This window comes from Petaurus breviceps, unplaced genomic scaffold (genome assembly GCF_028583685.1).
Source record: "Petaurus breviceps papuanus isolate PSGF00001 unplaced genomic scaffold, PetGlider_PUasm1.0 567, whole genome shotgun sequence".
NCBI classification, from domain to species: Eukaryota; Metazoa; Chordata; class Mammalia; order Diprotodontia; family Petauridae; genus Petaurus; species Petaurus breviceps.
In genome coordinates, this window is record NW_027186383.1 from 6932923 (window position 1) to 6955080 (window position 22158).

The following is a 22158-nucleotide window of genomic DNA, read 5'->3' on the forward strand; positions in this document are numbered from 1 at the left end:
GGCACTTTCCTCCCGCCTGAGGTGACTGGGGTAAGTTTTATTCTCACTGTTTTATAAATTAGAGAAATGCTTCTGAATGAGGGGTAAAAAGTCCTGCCCAAAATCACACTGCTACATGGGAGAGCTGCCCATCAGGCTGCTTCTCAGCAGACAATCAGCCAGACAAGCCTAGGGGTCCAGGCTCTCAGCTGAGCCTCCCTTCCCTGTACCCCCAGTCTGTAGGATGTGCCCACAGGTAGGGGGCAACCATCTGCCTCCCCCCCAAGGACTGATCCAATCACCTTGGCTTCATTCACATTAGCTCTAAATAAGGAAAGAAAAGAACAAAATGGCCACAGGAACACTTCCAGTCTCAATGACTGAAGACACAAGATGTAGTCTTACTTTGGTCAGGGCCTAGGGTCTCCTTGTGGGTAACTCCCAGTGTGGAAAGTCCCTCCATGAACTCAGATCAATGACTAATCAATAACTGACAGTCTTAGAGAATTACCTGGAAGGCACAGAGAAGGTGGGACTTGCCACAGGCAGCGGATGTTAGAGGCAGGACTTGAACCCAGGACTTGAACTCTGCAGCTGGCTCTCTATACAGCAGGCCATGCTGCCTCAGATATGTAACACCACTGTTGGTCTTCCTGGCAGGGTCAAGACAAGGTGTTGTTGTAGTCTTCTTTAATGATCACGTAATCACAGGGTTAAAAGGGAGGGCCGAGGCCATCCTGGACAGGAATCCCCTCTATGACACAACTAACAAGTAGCTTCCAGCCTCCATTTGGACATCTCCAATGACAGGGAGCTCATTCCCTTGGGAGGCAGCCCATTCCACATCTCTCTGGGCCTTCCACCCATCCCTCTCCCAGAGTTCTCTGGAGGGCACCGTCACCCCAGCCTGACACCAATGTTCATGGCCCAAGAGCACCAGGGAGGGGCAGGAAGGCTTTGTCCAAGCTGCAAGCCCTCCGGCCACTTAGGCTTCTCACTATCAGGAATGGGTCATTTCAGAGGTTCACTTATTAGAAACACAATCCAAGAGGCTTCAAAGTCCAAAGGCCTGGGTTCAAACAGGATGCTTCCCCCTCTGCTTCTCTTCACTTGTAAAATGGGGGGACTGTACTAGAGATCCTTCCAGCAATAATGCTAACAGCTCACAGTCAAGCTTTTCAAGCCTGTGCCCAGCATTTCACACATAGTAGGTGCTTAATAAATGCTCATGAATCAATTGTGAACCTCTCAACCACCCAGTGAAGCTGGTGCTATTAGCATCCCTACTTTCCAGATGAGGAAACCGAGGCTCCGTTGACTTGCCCAGAGTCACAGACTGATAAGTGTCTGAAGAAGGATTCAAACCCAAGTCTTCTGAATTCCAAGTCCAGGATTCTTTCCACTGAATCACACTGCCTTTAAAGCTATGGTACCATGAAATAATGGGCAGGAAGACTAGTGAGATGAAGCCATCTTCTCCCCCTGGGCTCCCTCCTCTGGAGGTCACTGTCATGCCCTGGGGGCTGCCTGCCCACCCCCAGCCTTTCAGCTTCCTCTTAGGTCCTGTTTCCTTTTTACAGGCATTTACAATCCCACTTCTTAACATAGTACCTGGCATATAGTAAGCACTTAGTACATGCCTGCTGGTTAACTGACTGACTGAACATGTTTCCATATTACTTTAAGATTCACACAGTACTTACTCATGTCCACCCCATGAGGGAGGGAGGATGAGACCTGGGTATGTCCAGAGCAGGGAGGGATCTGAGAGACCATTTAGGAATCGGAGCCCCAGGGAGCTAACAATGACTTGCCCAAGGACACACAGTAAGCATGAGAAGTGGAAACACTAATATTATCAATGTAATTATACACCCGTGTCATTATCACAATGGACTGAAAAGGGAACTGAGGCTCAGAAAGCTATAAACTCACTTGAGAAGCACCTTTCAGAAGTCTAAGAAGAGGGCATAGCTATGAAGGCGTTAGCGTCATCCACAGCATTTTAATGTCTCTGCCCCGAGCATTTTAACTCCTTCTAGCTGTGTTTGGATTGTGTGCCCACTGGGGCTGGGCTTCCCTGGTGCCAGCCGCCAAGTGGATGCCTCCCTCTGGCCTGTCAGGAGGCAGCCAGGCAGTGCAGTGGTCAGAGTCCTCAAAGTCTACCTCAGACCCTTGCAGGCTCTGTGACCTGGAGCTAGTCCCTTACATACTCTGTGCCTCTGTAAAATGAGGGAATTGGGCCAGATGACCTCCAAGTTCCTCTTCAGTGCTGAATCAGTGATGGCCCGAGAGGGAAAGACCATGGTGTCCCTGAGAAGCTGCCCACAGCAGAGGTATCCTGACTGGTGCCCCCTTCCAGAACCACAGGGTTCTCTGCCCATTCTTCCCCCACAGGATCCATCAGGAAGTGTCCCTTTGAGTCCCATTGGTTTTCTTCTGACCCCTCAGAGAGGGCCCTGCAAGACAGCCAGCCCAACATCTCAACAGTCAATCTTCAAGGTCCATACCGCCATGGCCCAGGCAGGTTGTCCATCATGCATGGCAAAGGCAATTGGTGGGGAGACTCATTTGCATGGCTGGAGCCCAACAGGTGGCCAGGGGAGGGGAGGGCTCCCCATGGCACCTGCCTCCCCCTAGTCCAGGCAGCATTTGCGCTTCCCTGCTCTGGCCGTCTCCTGAAGATCCACTGGGGAGTTCTTCTGCTGACTCTTACTGCCATTTTGTTCTTCCCTTCTTAACAATTCACGGGCTAGGAAAAGAAGGGAAAAGTGAAGGTAGGAAAGTGTTTGCCCAAGGAGATAAGGCCCCCCTCACTCACTAGAAAGTCACTTTAAGGGATCTGTGTAGGGAAAATTCCCAAACCAACACCTTAATGAATAATTATTAATCCCAATTACCCCAGCCTTTCTCCTGGGAGCAGAGAAGCCTGGAAGACGGATGAGCCCCACAGAGTGTATGGGTCCACTTCCTAATGAGAAAGCCTTTCCTAGAAGCTTATATTGCAGACCTCAGAGGTGGAGGGTGGCCAATCAATCAATCAGTGAATATTTATTAAGCAGGCCCTCTGCTGGGCACTGGGGATGCAAAGACAGAAACCCAAAGTATCCCTTGTCCTCAAAGAGCTTACATTCTCTTGAGGGATAGACATATATATGTGTGAATATGTATGTGTGTACACATGTATGCACACATATACATACATATAAAACACACATATGTACATATATAATATGAGTATATATACATATATGCGTATATATGTATATATAATCATATATACTTGTATATTTGTGTGTGTATGTATATACACACACACATACAAACACACACATGTACATAATCCTTTTTCTGATACCTACAAGCCGTGTATCCTTAGGCAAGCTGCTGCCTTCTCTGGACCTCATCCTCATCCATAAAATGAGGGCACTGGACTAAATGGCCCTTCCAGTTTTAAATCTAGTCCTGCGACCTCCCTAAGCCTCAGTTTCCTCATCTGTAAAAGGAGGGGGTTGGACAGATGACCTCTGAACTACAGAGCACTGTGGACTTGTGAAGAGCCGATAGGGAGCCCAGGGAGGAGGGGCTGAGGGACCGAAGTTGATCTTCCGGCTGCCCTGGCTCTGAACATCTCCAATTGTTTGCCTCTGTTTCCTCAACTGTAAAATGGGGGTGATGAGAGCACCTGCCTCCCAGGGTTGATATGAAGACCAAACAAGATAATAACGGTAAAGCATTTGGCACAGTGCTGGCACATAGTGAGTGCAATCTAAATGTGAGCTGTTGTGATCATTACTTACCTACAGCAGCGAAGGCTTCAGTCACCTGGAAGTTTAACTTGGCTGAAGTTTCCATGAACAATAACTTGTTACTTTCTGCAAATGCTTTTCCCTCCTGGAAGAGAGAAGAAAATGAACTGAGTCCGACTTCAGGATCCCGGAATCTTAAAAGCTAACACTGACTTATGTCACCAGCATACCTGTTGACTTAAGACTTGCAAAATCACTTTGGTCCGAAGCTCTCACTTGCTATTTCCTCACTGTATTAGAGATCACCTCCATATCCTCATTTTCCAGGTAAGGAAAGTGAGAGATTACGGACATGTGCTCGAGCTCATCCTTCCCTTAGATGCCTTGGCGTGGCGGAGGGGCTTGGGCAGCTCAGTGAAACCAGGAGCTAAGCCACGTAGGGTTATCCAAGACGGACAGATCCTGGTGGAGGATTCTGACAAAACATGATCCACTGAAGAAGGAAATGGCAAATCACGTGAGTATCTTTGCCAAAGAAGACTCCAAGGACAGAGCTAAAATGATAAGAGAGAGGCCATCGGAAGATGAGCCCCTCGGGTCTGAAGGTGGCCAACATGCTACTGATCAAGATTGGGGAAGAATTACAAGAAACTCCAGTACTAATGAAGTGGCTGGGCCAAAGCTGAAGGGAAGCATGGCTGTGGATGTGTCTGGTGATGAGAAGAAGGCTGAAGCTGTAAAGGAACCTGGAATACAAATCTATGAACCAAGGGAAGCTAGATGTGGTCGAGCAAAAGATGGAAAGACTCAACGTAGACATCTCAAGTGTCAGTGAACTCAGATGGATCCAGTGGCTACTGGATTGGAAAAGATGGATCTACATCCCAATCCTAAAGAAGGGCAATGCCAAGGAGTGTTCAAATTACTGAACAGTCATGCTCATTTCATACACCAGCAAGATTGTGCTTAAGATTCTGCAAGCTGGGCTTTAGCAACATGTGAACCAGCAATTACGAGAAGAGCAGGCTGGTTTTTGAACAGGCAGAGGAACTAGAGACCAAATTGCCAACATTGTCTCAATTATGGAGAAAGCAAGAAAGTTCCAGAAAAAACATCTACTGGCCTTTGACTGTGTGGATCACAACAAAATGTGGAAAGTCCTCAAAGACAGGGAGGACCAAATCATCTTACTTGTCTCCAGAGGAATCTGTACATGGGCTAAGAAACAACAATTAGAACCAGTTGTAATATCTGATTGGTTTAAGATTTGCAAAGGAGTATGATAAGACTGCCTATTGTCACTTAATTTATTTAATGTATATGCATCATGGGAAATCCAAGGGTAGATGAATCCAGGTGGCAGTGACAAATGTCAACAATCTCAGCCATGCAGATGATAGCTCTCTGATGGCAGAAAGTGAAGGAGAATTAGGAAGCCTCTTGATGAAGGTGAAAGAAGACAGTGTAAAAGCTGGCTTAAAGAATAACATAAAAAAATAACAACTAAGATCTGGGCAACCGGTCATATCTCCTCCTAGCAAATAGAGGTAGAAGAAAAGGAAGCAAAGTCAGATTCTATACTCTTTTTTTTTTTTGCTTTTTGGAGGGCAGTTGGCGTTAAGTGACTTGCCCAAGGTCACACAGCTAGTTTTTGTGTTAAGTGCCTGAGGATGGATTTGAACTCAGGTCCTCCTGACTCCAGGGCTCTATTCACTTTGCCACCTACCTGCCCCTCAGATTCTATACTCTTGGGCTCAAAGATCACTGCAGATGGCAACTGCAGCCATGAAATGAAAAGACACCTGCTCCTTGGAAGGAAAGCTATGACTAATCTGGGCAGCAGACTAAAAAGCAGTCATCAAATTGCCAACAAAGGCCTGCACAGTCAAACCCGTGGCTTTTCCAGTAGTAACACATGGCTGTGACATCTGGACTATGAGGAAAGCTGAGTGCCACAGAGGCAGAGCTTTTGAATTGTGGTGCTGGAGAAGAGAGTCCCCTGGACAGCAAGGAGATCAAATCAGTGAATACTTAGAGGAATTAATTCCAACTATTCATTGGAAGGTCAAATACTGAAGCTGAATACTTTGGACACAGGATGAGAAGACAGGACTCAGTGGAAAAGACCCTGATGTTGAAAAAGATTGAAGGCTAAAGGAAGATGGGATGGCAGAGGATGAGAGGGTGTCATGGAAACAATGAGCTTGGCCAGGCTCGAGAGATGGTGGAGGACAAAAGGGCTGGCACGCTGTGCTCCATGGGGTCACAGCTGGACAACACTCAGGTTCATGGGGCTAGTTAGAGGCAGGTCACCAAGCATTCCAAGACCATGTATCAGAGGCGCTAGAGTTTTAAGGGAGTGCAGCACTCATCTCACCCTGGGGACACCACCTTGTTTTTAAGATTATCTTTGATCATGGTATTTCAATATAATCAGTTTCCTTTGTAATCCCCTGTATTTGATTACATGCATTTATTTACATAGAACTCTAAGTATGTAAAGCATTTAAAAACAAGACTCTGAGAAGGCCTTCATAGGCGTCACCCAAGTGCCAAAGGAATTGTTCACATAAAAAAAGAGTAACCTGGAGTCTCATTTTACAGAAATAGGAACAGAGCCCCTTACAGACCTGGTAAGTGACCAGCCCCAGGCCACACAGATGGCAGAGGCAGATCCTCTGATTACCTCCAGGGCTCTTTCCATCAGACCATTTGAAGGGCTGCCTCTTAAAATGGGGTACCCAGAATTAAGCAATAGCTTGCAGATGTGGTCGGGCTGACAAACAACAGTGAGTCTCTGGCCTCCCATGATGTGGGCTCTGTCAGACCCTGACTCAGGCTGTTTCCTTATCTGTTACATGAGAAAGCTGAGCTAGACCTAATGTCTAGGACCTAAGATCCCTTCTGCCTCCATCTAAAAGAGGCCATCCAGTCCAACTCTGTCATTTTACAGATGAGGAAACTGAGGCTCAGACTAGTCATGGCACCATAGAGTAAAAGCTGGAAGAGACCTCAGAGGCCCCCTAGCCCAGTCCCCTCATTGCATGGATGAGGAATCTCAGGCTCAGGTAAAGGTCTCTGTGCCCAAGGTCGCACAGGTCCAAGAAGTTCCCCTCTCTGGGCCTTAGAGAGTCTCCGGTTCTCTCACAATCTTAGGATTTGACCTCTATTGATTTCCCCAACTTTGACTTCTTCAGGAAAAGCTGAAAAGCTTTTCTGCCAAGAATAAAAGTGAAACAAAGGCCCCAAAATGTCGGAGGCCTTCTTCTGGGTCTCAGAGCACACAACAGCCCTGACAAGAAGAAGCCGTATAGCACCAAGGAGAACTAAAGCTGGCCCAACCCAGCTGTTTTGCAGAGGAGGCAAGAATGGGGCAAAGCTCAGCCGCCATCACCCTCGGTCAGCTCTCCGCACTCCCAGGTCTCCCAACTGCTAACCCGCTGTTCTTTCCACAAGACTGTGATGTGCTCAGGTGAGGTCCTGGTGAAGAGGGCCCCAGCCCATGACAGAGCATGGTGTCTGTCCATTGTTCGGATCCAGGGTTTGCGCTTAACTGTACCTCTTTGCTACCAAGGGGCCCTTGGTCTCCCACATGGAGGGAAATGACAAAAGGCACCAACAAAAACTGATTTTTTGGAAGACTAGGCTGTGCTCTCTTACCTGGAGGACCATCCAGCAATGGTCTCCAGACAATGACCGAACACATACCTCGAGGGTCACTTCCCGAGAATCCTCAAGATCCGTCTTGTTGCCCACCAAAATCACCACAATTTCTTCAGGTTGAAATTCATTCTCCAGATCCTTCCACCACTTCTGGGCCCTGTGGAAAGAATCCTTACAAAGACAACAATTGGCTGGAACAATCAGGAAGAGGTGACGTTTTCAAGGGGCTCTGGGGCTGGCAAACATCATCCCCACTGCACCTGAGAGGTAGGTCCCAGTGGGATTATTTTCCTCATTTTAAAGAGGAAAAAACAGACTTAAAGGGATGAGATCATTTATGTAGCATCAAGGGCAAGATTCACACCCAGGTCTTCTGAAGACAGGATTTGGCCCTCTAGGAGCACCACCTCCCAGTGACAAGTGCTGACTAAATGTGTTGATTTGCTACGATCTCCTATCACCTTGGGACCCTCTGCTCCCATTTGATATTTGATGCTATGTGACTGGGTTTTTTCAGATATAACCATTGATAAGCTTTGTATTTTTAATCACTTATAATTAATACTTGCTTCAAAGTACCTAATAACATGGTTAATTAGCCTGTCCCTTAGAGCTTCATAAGGGGGGGGGAACCATCACAGAATTTGAGGGTTGGAAAGGACCCCAGAGGCACCAGCCTTTTCATCCATCCTGTATATAAAGGGGACCCCCAATGTAACACATTGGACAAGTGGCCGGCCAGCCAACCGTCCATGCAATTTTCTTGGGCACTTCTGAACATGTGGCCTTCCCAGGAGAGCTAGTCCCCAGGAAGACCCAGAGGGCTGAGATCAAACAACCACGCAGAGATTTCAGCTGAAGCCTAGCCTTTCACAGCAGCCCAATCCCCAAGCAGAGAGCCTGGGCCACTCTGAGCTAAGCTGATCTGTGAGCAGCCTGGGGGGTTTTACTCTTCCTTAGAGAGTGTTAGCACACCAGCTGATTTTTTTTTTAATGATCCTTGGACTTGGGAACAAAAGATGCAATATGAAGCCAGGTTATCGCCCTGTTCCCACACGAAGACCCGCTAATGAGAATGAAAGTGTGGCTCATGTTGATTCCTCCAGTGACTAACCTAGACACAGCACAAGATAGCATTAGACTAGTTAATGCTCAGCTCAGCCAGATCAGGGGGTATTAAGTGTCGATCATCAGACAAACACTGTGCTGGACACCGGGAGATTAAAAGAGAAAATGCGAACAGATCCTGCCCTCGGAGCTTCAGGAATTAGACATGGAAACCATCATGAATCCAACTTTTCGTCTTATAATGGGCAACTGAGGCCCAGGGAGCTTAAGTGATTCGCCCAGGGTCATACCAATAAGAGCTGTCTGAGGTAAAATCTGAACCCAGCTCTCACCATATCGGTCATTCTGCTCAAGGATATAACACACATCCAGACAAACAGCTACAAGTGTGTGCAAAGTAATTGGGGGCCACACATGTGGAAGGTAAGCCTCTCGGGGGAGTGGCCTGAGGCAGTGAGGATGGCCTTCTGGGTGTGGGGGCCTGCCTGTGGAAGGTCACCTCGCAGACAGCTGGAGATGTCAGGATAACTGAGGGTTGGCAGAGCACCCTATGCTAAGTCATCTGGGAGGCAGATGCTCTAGTAAACTGAGGTCTGGGGCAGGTAAGTGGCAGGCCCAGGAAGTGTCTGAGGCAGGATTCAAACTCGGGTCTTCTTGATTCATGGAGGGAAGGAGCACTTTTGGTTGGGACATATGGTGTGTTAGGGACAGCGGGACAAACTCAGGAGGAGAAGTATGCTGGAGCCAGGTTATACTTTTAAAGGCCCAATAGAATGACTTGTGCTTGATCCTAGAGGGAGGGGGGAGCCCTGGGCGCTTTCTGGTCAGGCCTGAATTTGGCCTCTGTGTGGCCCTCGAGCACTTTCTCTGGCTGTTCCTCAGGCCTGGAATTCTCCATCTACTCCTTTCCATCCCCCGGCCTCCCTGGCATCCTCAAGGACCCACCGAAATCCCACCAGGCACAGGCAGACCCTCCCTAGCCAGCTTTACCTCTGTGCTTCCCTTCTCCCAATATCTCCAGCTCATCCCACATTTTCTCCTTTGTACTGAACTATCTGCATGTTGTCTGAGTGACTTACCACAGTGCTGCACTGGTAGGTCCTTAATAAATACTTGTTAACTGAGTAGAGACTGGATTAAGACAGCATTAGAGAGAGTGGAGGCCAGGAGACCAGTGAGGGGCTACTGCCCTTGTCCTGAGAGGGCTTGAAGAGGGTGGTGGCCATGTGTGGGGAGAGAAGGGTTACCCTCTGATGAGCTATGGGGCGAGAGGGGAGTGAAGAGGCAGGGATGCCTCTAAGGTGGGAGAGCTGGGTTACAGCTGGAAGGAATCCCAGAACTCCTGCTGTGTTTGATCTGTATTGGAACTTTAAAAGGGGGAATAGACCCAGAGACCAACAGACACGGACTGTGTAAGTGCTGAGGGCATCCATACCTTGTCTGCGATATCATAAACCAAGAGAGCGGCATTGGCTCCCCGGAAATAGAGGTGGCAAACACTGTGGTATTTCTCCTGGCCCGCCGTGTCCCAGATCTCCAGCTTTAAGGTCGAGCCATCTATGTCCATCATCTGAGTGAAGAAGGCACCTGGGAGGGGAGGAAGCCACAAAGGGCCTGGTTTGGAAGCAGGAATCGTCATCCATCCTGAACCATGATCTGCTTTATGGGTCATCGAGACCAAAGGCATAGGTGCCTCATGGTCAAATGACCCAGAGTCCCCTTTTGCCAGCTATGATGGAGCCAAACCAGGAGACTTCTTGACCCAGTTTCATCCCACCTCTCCCACCTTCCAATATCTGAAGATGCTATTATGGCCTCTTCTCCCCCACCCCAACTGGTCATCTCTCCTCCAGACCCAACCTCCCCCGATCCTTCAAATGTTTCTCATGACATGATTTTTAGACAGTTCCCCCCCCATCATTACACACACACACACACACACACACACACACACACACTCACACATACACACACACACTCATACACACACAGTCTTGCCAGTTCTCCCTTTTTGACATTACTGTGTATTTTCTTTTCTGTGCCTATGTTGAGTGTTCCTTCCTCCAGTAGAAAGGAATCTCCCTGAGGTCAAGGGCTATTTTGGTTTCTGTCTCAGGCTCCCCAGTCCAGGGTCTGGAACACAGTGACAGACTGGAAGTTGACATGTGACTTCTGGTTGAGAAATCTCCCTCTACAAATGGAGGTTGGCACTTTCTTTATAATATATCTCTTAGAGAGCTGGGACATTAAGCACTTTGCCCAGGACCACACCTTGACCAGGGTCACACCTTGCCCAAACAGTATGTGTCAGAAAGGAAATCTGAACTCAGGTCTTCTGGTACCAAGAAGGACCCTTATAGCCTCTCTTTAATATAAAGTGGAGTGTTAGTGATGGGGATGGGGACCTGTGCTTTATTGGTTAGTTAGGTTCTTTAAGAAACTCCCCCACCTGGTCCAGGTCTGCTGCTGAGAGAGAACCACCCAGAGTGCTGACAGATTAACTGGCTTGTCCAGAGTCACAGCCAGGATGTGTCTGACTTGGCATACAATAGGTGCATGATCAATGTTCATTGAACTGGATTGCCAATCAGTCAAATAACAAATATTTTCCCAGCACCTCCAAAGGTCCCTGCACTGTGCTAGAGCTGGGTTTACAAAAATAAATCAGGCCCTGCCCTCAAGGAGTTTACTTTCATTGGGGGAAACCATATACACATATACACCAATACCAAATTTACATCAGTGCTTGTATTTACACCATAAGGTGGCAAAATTATTTCCTTTCAACAACCGCATGAGGTCAATAGTGACTATTGTTACTATTATTATGTCATCATATTATTAGAGTATCATTCTGTATCAGCAATGCAATATTCACAATGCCTACAGAAATTATAAATATGCTGATGTGGTTATTAATCACAAAATATATCAGGCTTTCTATATGGGCGATAAAGCTAGAACATTTATTAAAATACCAAAAGACTGAGTCCCAAAACCAGAAAGTCAAAGCCATCAGAGTAGTTATGAAATTGGAACAGATAAAGTAGAAAGCACCCACATTCTCAAGCCTTTAAAACAGAACAGGCTACCTCAGGCAAAGGTCTTCCTTTCCCCACTCACAGCAACTACTCGTTGCTCCCAGCAGCTCCGGCCCCTGGCAGTCCTCAGCAGGAGTCCTTAGCAGAAATTCTGGCTGGCTCAAAAAGGGGTTCACACCTCCACCTCCACCTTGGCACTACTGCTACCGCTGCTGCTGCCGCTGTCACCACCACTACTAGCCACCGCAGGAACTCTAGCTTGGCTTCCGCTTCCTCTTGACCCACCCCTTCCTGCTATATCAGCAAGTCCAATGGGGCATGGAAGATCTTTAAATCCCATAACCCTTACACATTCTCATTTTAGAAATGAAGGGACTGAGGCCCAGAGCCATGCCATGTTGGACTGAAGCCTGGATAATCGAGCACAGGCCCAGCATGGCGCCTGTCTACCTGCTGCCCCCACTAACCCAGGGCTGGACACCCCGGTGCTAACTCTGGGAACTGATCTGGGCTGCACCTTCTGCCAGCTGTCGCTGGTGCCTTGTGTAGAGCTGAGGAACGAGAACGACTGGACTAAGCAAGCATTCTGCTTCTCCTCTCTCCCTTCTTCCTTTCCTACCAAGGCAGCCACTCTTAGCAGTCTTGAAGAGCCATGTGGCATCTCACGTAATGTTGGGGAATTTTTCAGAATTGAAGCAGAAGCCACCAAGGGTACGTTTGGAGAACCAGCACAGCGGCGGCGGCCATCTGGACTGGCCAGGACCTGGGACAAAAGCTCACCCAGCCCTAGGCTTCTTATTCCACCCTGGGGCAGCCCTAATTCAGAGAATCAGGCGACCTCAGAAGTGAAAGGGATCTCGGGAGCAAGCATGTCCAATACCTTCCCATCAAAGATGAGGAACCTGGGACCCAGAAAGATTTAGTAACTTGGCCAAAGTTATACAGGTAGTAACTGTCAAAGGTGGGATTTGAACCCAAGCCCTCTGACTCCAAAGTTAGCATTCAAAGGCCATCTAGACCATGGGTCCTTTCCCTTTTTTATGTCCTCCCAAGAGTGGGGAACCTGCAGCCTTGAGGCCACATGTGGGAGGACCCTCTGGGTCCTCAAGTACAGCCCTTTTATTGAATCCAAGCTGTGAATTGATTCAGTCAAAGGGCAGCACTTGAGGACCCAGATGGCCACATGTGGCCTTGAGGCCACAGGTTCCCTACCTCTGTGACCTAGACCCTTTGGGAAGTCTGGTAAAGCCGAAGAACCCCTCCTCAGAATAATGCTTTTAAATGCAGAAAATAACAAAGGAAACCAATTATATTGCAATACAGTTATCCATGTATTTCTTAAAAGGTGAGTCATGGGCCCTAGTTGAGAACCCCTAATCTGGCCAACCTATGCCCCCACAAGTATCCCCACTCCAACATACCTTCCTACTTTGGCTGGACTCCCTCCAGGGAGGGGGACACACTAATTCCCAGGGTGATGCATCCCAGGTGGGGACAGATCTATTGCTGGCTATCTTTCCTGACATGGAGCCTAAATCTGGCCCTCAGTAACTTCCATCTCCTCCTGCATCTGCCCTCTTGGCCAAGCCGAATGAAGCCAAGCCCCCTTCCCAGCCTCAAATTCTCATTTCACCCTAATACAAACTCTCAGGTCTCCGTTCAATAGAGAATGGAGTCCTTTAAACTAAGACTTTGTGTCTCCATCAAAGCCGTGCCAAATAACCACTGGCCATCTCTGACCCCAGTAACAACTGATAAGTAAGATCTTCCTTCCAGACTCAAAGACAGAGGGCAGGATTGTCTGATCCCCCATGAAAGGCTGCAAACGGTCATCCCAGTGATCCTGACAAAGGCCCGACAGTTTCATCTGAATTCACCCTGGGGATTAATTACAGCTTAGGCAGATCTGACCTGTGACTGGGCGCCTTCTCCTCCTGGAATATGGCAGCTGTGCAGCACTTGGTCTAGCCAGAGTGGGAGCCTCTGGTTCCCGTGAAGTCTGAGCGCAGGCTCCATGCTCTAGAGGAGGCCTTTCCTGCCCCCCTGGCTGTTCACTGGTCACACCTTCCATGCGTCAGGCCTGGAATGCCTTCACTCCTCGCCTCCACCTCTCAGAATCCCTAGCTTCCTTCAGGGCTCACCTCAAGGTCCACCAACTACAGAAGACCCTTCCTGACCCCCAGCTCCTTGTGCCCTCCCCACCAAATTCACCTGGTATCTTTATCTGATAGATTGTACAGTAGACAGAGTCAAAAGGACCTGAGTTCAAATCTAGTCTTAGGTACTTACAAGCTGGGTGACCCTGGGCAAGTCACTTTCCTCTCTTAGATTCAATTCCTCATCTATAAAACGGAGGTAACAAGAGCCTCCTAAAATTGTGAGGATCAGAGGAGATAACACAGAAAAAACACTGGGCTAAATCACGTATGATGTCTATGTACTCACAGGGATGGGAGCGTAGGCATAGAAGCTGGGGTCAGCCCCCTGGGAGGAGATCTGGGATGAGGCGATGGAGGTTGGCTCGCCCATGCACGCAGAGGAAGGGTTCTGGTACCCAGCCCCTGGAGCCCCTGGAACAGCCGGGCAGGGAGCTGGGCCCAGGGACGGCAGCAGCAGGATCGCGGGCTGACTGCTCCTCTACCACCCCGAGCTTCCCACCAAAGCAAAAGCCCATCTCTTCAATTGTCATAGTTCACCTGTATGGAAGCAAGGCCCAGAACCCCTCGAGCTAAAGTGGAGAACCACACAGGGATCAGTGGGAAGGCAGAAGCACCGACCCCCGTCCTGGCTCTGCTGGCCCTGAACCACAGCTGGCATTTCTAGGGCATCTTAAGGGTTTTCAGGCACTTCACAAACACCCCTCACTCTACCTTCACAACAAGCCTGGGAGACAGGTCCTGTTATCATCCCATTTTACAGAAAGAGAAACGGTGGCAGAGACAAGTTAAGGGACTGGGTCAGGGTCACCCAGCTATTAAGTGTCTGAGGCTGGATTTGAGCTTCCTGACTCCAGACCCAAGGCTCTCTCCACTGTGCCCCCTAACTGACTGACAAAAGCGGATGACTTTGGTTATTCCAGCCTGTGATAGTAATGGCAATTAAAGATTCCCCTGTATTGGCTTGGTTTTCAAATTGATTGTGTTAAAGCCCAGAGTTTGTTAATCCCACCTGTGGGATGGGCTTGTTGATGTGAAAAGAAAGTCCTGAACTGGGAGGAGCTGGTGATGTAGATTTGGAGAGACACTAGAGAGAGGCGGAAGATCTTTTTGGAAGCAGCACCTCGTGGAGAGAGAGAGACTAAGAGAATTGCTGGTGGCTGCTTTGAATTGCCCTGGACTTTTGAGACCTGCCCCCTGAGCTGCCAAGGACTGAGGAGACATGGCTGTTTTGCTGGTACTTTGTCTGTCTGTTTTGATGTTGTTTTGCCAGATTTGTCCACTGGTGAAAGACAGTCCTTTTGTTGAAGAAGTCCTGGAACCTGGCTGTTCGCTAAGAAGCCCTGAGACTGTCCTGCAGACAGAGAGTGAATACTGTCCACTGGTGAGGGACAGTACTGTTGTTGCAGGGGTCTGGAGACTGTCCTGCAGACAGAGTGAATACTGTCCACTGGTGAAGGACAGTGCTGTTGTTGCAGGGGTCTGGAGACTGTCCTACAGACAGAGTGAATACTGTCCACTGGTGAAGGACAGTGCTGTTGTTGCAGGGGTCTGGGAGCCTTTCTGTTGGCTCAGAAGCCCTGAAGAAGGATTTTCTTGTTGTATGTTTACAGAAATCCTGGGAGAGGGCTTTGCTAATGTGTTCAGGGGTTCTAGGACTGTTCTACAGACAGAGGATAAATTCATGAAGGGACTGGCAATGTATCTTGTGGCTTTGCTAAGCCTTGTCTCCCCAGGAACTAAGATTGCTGAGAACTTGCCTCTTGTCAAGATGAAGAAAAGACCTCCATTTGGGTATTAAGTGCTGTGTTTAAACTTGATGTAACTCTGGGGTAGATTCAATTGTGATCCAGGGATGGGGAACTTTTGACCTTATGTTTGGAAACTAATCTCCATTTGAGAAGAGGGGCTTTGTGGTGGACTTAATTAAGGTATAGCCTAGGGGTGGAGAAGTATTTAGAACAGAGACTTTGTAATTGATTGAATGATTGGAAGGTCCTGGGGTGGGGTAGTCCTTGGAGATTATTTAATCACACTTAGTAAATGCTGTATTTTGAATGATGTCATGTTTTGATCTTCTCTGTTCTGGGTTTGTTACTGAATAAAATGGAGAGCACCTATGCTGGTATTCTGAACCTTGGGAAGTTGCCTTTCCTTGGCATTACATTACACAGCCTTAGTTTCTCTCCTAAGCAAAGCGAGAAGATGGGACTAGAGAGCACTTTCCTCCCAGCTCCAGTTATCATCCTAAATCCCACTAGATGTCGCTCTCGCCCACACAATGGCGCCAGAAAGCCTTTAGCAAGTGAATTGGCCAAGGTGGCATTCCCTGTAACCAGCGGAAGGCTGTCCTCCTCCTGAGAGGTTTGCAGGCCTCCCTGGCCACCCCCAGTCAGCCGACATCAGAGGCCCGGATCTCCTGCTTCTTCTCCATTCCACAGTCCCAGGGCTGGCACAAGGGGACCTACTTTAATTTCCTAGGCTGCCCATACAAAGGGTCAGCTGAAGGGGGAAAATCTTTGATCCTCTCAAAACTTCAGCTCAAATCTCATGTGACCCTGGGCAAGTCCCTGCTCCTTCGGTGACTTGGTTTCCTCATCTACAATATGGGGACACCAGCCTCCCAAGGTTATTGTGAGAATCAAATGAGATAATCTAATGCAGAGTGCTCTGGAAACCTGAAGGCCTCATTCATGGGGCCATCATCATAATTACCATGATGGGGGAGGCCTTAGAGGTCATGTGAGCCAGCTCCCTCATTGTCTAGAGAGGGAAACTGAGGCACAGAGTACCATAGGCCATAGCTCTCGAGCTGGAAGGGGCCTCAGAGTCACACAGGGAGGAGGAAGCCGAGCCAGGATTTGAACCCAGGCCAAAGTCAGCAGTTTTTCCACTGTCCCAACATCTCCCGAGGGCCTCCAAAAATAGGAATGGAGAAGGTGCTTGGTTTAATTAATGTTGGTCTAGCTCTGAAATCTGCTCTTTGAGGAGTGAGGAGCTGCTCGTTTGTTGTCTTCTGGATCCAGAAAGAAGAGATGGTCCTGGCCTAGAAGATGATCCAGCCTGAGGCCCACTGCCTTCCATTTGCTTTAGAGTTATTCTGTGAGCCTCTGTTTACTTATCTGAGAAAGGGGTACATCCTCCCAGTGGAATAGAAGCTCCCTGAGGGTAGGGACTTTGGTTTTAATCTTTGCATCTGCAGGGCCTAACTCAGGGTCCAGCAGAGGGCAGACAATGTAAATATTAAATAAATATAAATGATATAAATAAATCATAAATATTCATTGTTGGATGGATGGATAGATGGATGGATGGATGGATGGATGGATGGATGGATGGATGGATGGATTCGTCCATTCATTCATTCCTAAGGTACAAGATGTCAATTAGGACCAGGTGAGAAGAGGACCCCCAAGAAATGAAAGAAGGAAGGACTAGGTCTCCCAGTAAAGGCCACCCCTGTTCCCACTGCAGCCCTCTAGGCCAGAGAGGTGAACCTGCCCCTCTCAAGGAATCCCCTTCCACCTGGAGATAGTCTCACTGTTCATTATAACCAGCCAAATTCACCTCTTCCCAATTTCCACCCAATGGTGCTCATTCCAGCCTCTGTCAAAGGCCAAGAGAACCCCATCTAACCCCTTTTCCGAATGACAGCCCTTCACATTCTTGAACACAGCTTCCACACCCAGCCCCCACCTTAGACTTCTCTGGGAAGCTAAAAGATTTGTTCTCTCTGGAAGGAGGCACCTGCCTCATAGCAATGGTGCCCAGTGATGAGGAAGGTTATGCCGAGCCATGCTCAAGCTCCCCTCCCCAGTCCTTGAAATCCCAGTCAACATCTGAAGAATAAAGAGAAACTCCTCTCTGTCTCCTCACCCGCTTAGCTCCTTTGGCCTTATCACAAAAAGAAAAAAAAAAAACAAGCAAAGCCAAGCACTCACAACCCATCGTGGGCAGGATTTCCTTGAAGTCATTCTTGATGAATCGGAAGGCCAGACTGGACTTGCCCACAGAACTGCTCCCCAGGAGAACCACCTTGAAGACATAGGGCTGCTGGGAGGCGCTCTCAGGTTGGGCATTTCCCTCCACCTGCGCCATGCCCTGCAAGGAAACACCGTCCATCAGAAACAGGGGTCAGATACCCCAAGGATGCCCAGCTCTGCAAACCAACTCCCCAACAAACCTATGGGCTTCTCCAATGGGCAGGAGCCTGGAGAGTAGAGAAGACCAAAGTGACAGCTGGGAGCTCTGAGCGGCAGTCACTGTGAACAGAACATGGGACTTTCCCCTAGACTGACCATCTCAGTCAACATAGAAATAACACTCAGCTCCCTCAAGTAGTTAATCTGAGCATCTTCAAGTACCTTGGGGGGTTGGGGGGGGAAGCTGTGACATGCCTTTGGCAGCATCTGGAGAAGCCCATGGACTCCCCTTCCGACAGGCATAGTTTTAAGTAACTGAAGGAAATGCTAAATTCCCATTTTTGCCGGATAATCTCTGACTCTCCGTGACCCCATGTGGGTTTTCTTAGCAGAAATACTGGAGCAGTTTTCCATTTTCCTCTCCAGTTCATTTTACAGAAGAGGAAACTGAGGCAGACAGGAAGAAGTGACTTGTCCAAGATGATAGACATAAGAAGAGAAAGAAGCAGGAATTAAACCCAATCCCCCAACTCTCCCAGCCCAGCCCTCTCCAGCACATGCGCCAGTGCAGCCAGACTCTCCCAATAATGCTCACTCATGCCCAGATCCAGCCGCCTCTTTGGGATTGCTCTTCCCTGCTCCCTTGGATGGTGAGAGGCACCTCTGTGCAGAGGAAGGAGGGGACTGCTGCTCCCCACTGGGGGCCTTAAGCTACGTCACTCAGCTCTGTCATCTGTAAAAGGAGGCTGGACCAGGTCCCGTCTAGAATCTCATCATCTTCTCTGGGCCTCAGTTTCCTCATTTGTAGAAGGAGGGTTTGGCCTAGAGGCTGACTAGTAGCTTCCAACAGCCCTTCTAGATCTAGACCCTCCCTATAGAATTCCCTGGGCCTCAATTTCCTCATCTGTAAAAGGAGAGGTTGGGACATTGAGATCCCTTTCTGTTCTAAATCCTATGACTTCCCTCTTCCTTTGGCTTCTGAGACACCTACAGCCTCAAGGTTGGCTGCCCACCCATGGCACACATAGAGATGTAGGGAAGACTGTGGGGGGAGGCAGCTCTCGGTTTACCTGGACACACAGATGGACATGTGTGCGCATGTGTGATTAGGAAACAGTCCAAGGCAATGTGCCACTGAACAACAAAACAAATAAAACAGGGAATCAGGACGAGAGGGAATCAGGACGAGAGGAATTCAGGAAACAGGAATCTCCATGGGCTAGGATGGGCAGAGAAGAAGAGCTGGAGGTGTCAGTGGACCACAAACCCAAATGGAGTCAGCAGTGTCACTGGGGCAGCCAAAGAAGCAAACGGGAGCTCTGGCAGTGTTTGGAGAAGGAGCCCAGAGTCCTTCTTTCTGCTGTCCTGATCAGACTATGCCTGGGGAGAAGCTGTTCACTTCTCTTAACTACATTACAGGAAGGACACAGCTAGCCTCCCTGCTAAGCCAAAATTCCTAACACACAGCTCTGAGCCTTACTCCTCTATTCAAGCAGTCTCTGGGGATACTTAAGGCTTAGACTTCTAAAAATCTCTTTGAAAAATTTGCCTTTTGGGGAGGGAGTGGGAGAGCAGGATTGTGGTTCTAACCTGGCAGAGACTTGGTCCCAGCCAAATGCAAACCCTTTCCTTCTCTTGTCCCCAACCTCTAAGCCAATCCGGGTGTCCAGGATGGTTTTTCACCCAGTAAAATCCAAACCAGAGTCCTCCCTTCTCTCCAGGAGAGAGAATGATCTAATGGTTGGGTCCCATGATCCAATCAGTTACCAGGCACTGGCAATGCAAGCTACAATTTCTAGAGCATTTGATGGCTTACAAAGCACTTTACTTAACTCCACCAGGTAGATAGTGTCAATGCTATTGTCCCCATTTTACAGATGAGGAAACTGAGCCTGAAAGATAGGGAGTCACTTGTCCAGGGTCATAGATCTTGGAACATCTGTTTGCCTCAGTTCCCTCATCTGTGAAACGAGGACAATAACGGCATCTACCCCCTGGGGTCATTGTAACATTTGCATGAGACACTATTCTTAACAGAGCCTGGCTTGCCTGCTATTCAGCGGTCAGCTATCATTGTTAATCTGCTATGTCAATATACAGATTAAGCCCACCAGACTCTGTACTAGCAGAGAGGACGGCTGTGAGCAAAGAGTCTGAAGAGAGAACATGTCACAGAAACCAATCCAAGCAAAGCCAGCACACAGCGTCTGGGAGTGTGCGTGTGGACCAAGTGCTTAATTTACAGTGAGAATGCTGGCCAGGGGTAGCCCATCTCTGCCCATTGCTAACTGGGGAACCTTGGACAAGTCACTTAATCTCCATTTGCCTCAGTTTTCTAATCTGTAAAATGGGGGTGGGGGTGGGGGGCTCCATGGCCTCTGCTGTAATCTTCTAAATTACAGCAGAGCTCTACATCTTCAGTCTTGGGATTCCAGTTCAAATCCTGCAACACAACCCCTGACTAGCTGACTAGCTGTGTGACCCTGGACACAGTACATCCCCTCTCTGGGCCTCACATTTTTCCCCTTGTATATGAGGAGTGGCTGGACCTCCGTGATGCTACAAACATTATCCTAACATTCTGCAGATGCATTGGAATTTCGGTTGTTTTCAAGAGTTAGTGTAAAGCACTTGCCCCTTTAAATATTTTAAATACCACCCCCTTCAAAACCTTCCTAATGCTGTTCATGAGCTCTGACCCTAAAGAGAAACTTGACTTCATTCAAGGACACTTCAGTCCAGCCCTTGGCAGATCTCCTGCTGGTAAGTGAGTGTGGAAGAATTCAAATGAGATGGGGGGGGGGGCAGAAGGATAGGGGAGGGGAGGGGGGGGGGGATGGCAGGGGGGGGGAGGGGAGGGGGGAGCAGGATGGAAGAGGCAGGCCGGGGAGAGGAGAGACAGGATGGGGGGGGCAGGATAGGGGAGGAGGAGGTAGGATGGGGAGGAGGGCAGGATGGGGAGGGGGGAGTCCTTTAAAGGGATAAAACCAGAATGTCAGAGAAGAGCCTTGAGAGGGCATGTGTCCCCATCGAAGATGGCCCCTGTCACCTGGACATACATCCCAAGCAATGGGGAAGGAGACAGTCCACTATTTACTTCTCCCTCCTTAGCCCAGGGGCCCCTGAAGCCCAGAGCAGTGAGGTGGGGCCCTTAGAGTCATACAGGTATGTAGGAGCACAGAGTTGGAGCTGGAAGGGCCCTCAGATGCCATGAACTACAACCCCCTTGTTTTATAGAGAAGGACACTGAGGCCTGGGGAGGTAGAGTGATAAAAACATTGAACCATAGAGTTAGAGCTGGAACACTGCCCCACTCCAACACACACACACACACACACATACACACAAACACACACATGCACACACTCAAACACACATGAACACGCACATGATTTTACAGAGAAGGACACTGAGACCAGGGAAAGGGAAGTGACTTGCCCAAGGACACACAGCTGAGTAGGAACTCTGATCTCAAGCTCTGTAACAAACAGCTAGGATCGGAGCCTAGGTGGGGAGGGTTCTCCCACTTCACTGCCTCCTCAGTAATGGGAATAAGGAGGTCTAAGGACCAAGGAGTTCTAAGCCAGTTCTAACCCCGTGCCGCAGGGCCCCGTGCCGAGCTGAATTTGTACCAGGAATGTGAACGTGGACTCTGCTGGACCCAGGGAGCACCAAGCCCAGGACTGTCCCTCCCAGGAGACCCCAGCCTCAAAGCGCTGGCCCCCAGGAGCCCTCCCTCCCACTTTGGTCACTCACCTGAGCTCTGGCCTGGCCTTGCACGCTGGGGACCTTTCCCAGGGGAGCTGGCTGCTTGGCTGCTGGGCTGGAGAGCACTGGCCAGGCCTTGCTTACTTCCTCATAGTTTCTGGATAACTTCGCCCCAAAGCTCCACAGTTGGCTGAGCCGGGCTCAGACCCCAGCAGCTCACCTTTCAACCAGATTGTTCTCCTGGAACCAAACAGGGCTTGTTTCCCTGATCGAGGTCGCTGATTGGCCAGCCTGCAGAAGCTGGCGGATGCCAGAAGATGGGACAAAGAGGGCCAGAAAAGGGGAAAGGTCAGCAGGAAGAAAGACTGCTCTGCCTGGCACCCCCCAGCCCCTGCTCGGCTCCCCACCTCAGCTCACACCCACACACTCCAACCTAACAAACAGATGCCAGAGTAAGCAGAGTTGAAGGTCCACCTGTCAGTCAGGGACAAGACCAAAGAATGTGGGAGGATCAGGTCCCACCCAGCACCCAGGAGCCAGCCAAGGCCAGCCAAAGGGCAAAGGGGAGTTCTTGTCTGATCAGCGTCATCAGCAGCATCATGGGCCTTAGTCCCTGAATCTGTGGGCTCATGGGGCCAGATTTAGAGCCATA

The 22158-nt window shown here is 49.1% G+C and overlaps 1 protein-coding gene across 1 annotated transcript; it reads right to left on the bottom strand.

Moving 5' to 3' along the window:
* Window positions 1-1817: 1817 nt before the first annotated feature.
* RAB17 (RAB17, member RAS oncogene family) lies at window positions 1818-21923 on the bottom strand. The gene is made up of 6 exons (XM_069103156.1): window positions 21555-21923; window positions 17598-17757; window positions 9895-10046; window positions 7437-7562; window positions 3780-3873; window positions 1818-2731 (listed from the first exon to the last, which is right to left on the bottom strand). Exons 2-6 carry the CDS (start codon window positions 17752-17754, stop codon window positions 2616-2618), a joined length of 645 nt encoding a protein of 214 aa, XP_068959257.1. The 5' UTR covers window positions 17755-17757; window positions 21555-21923; the 3' UTR covers window positions 1818-2615.
* Between the last annotated feature and the right edge of the window lie 235 nt (window positions 21924-22158).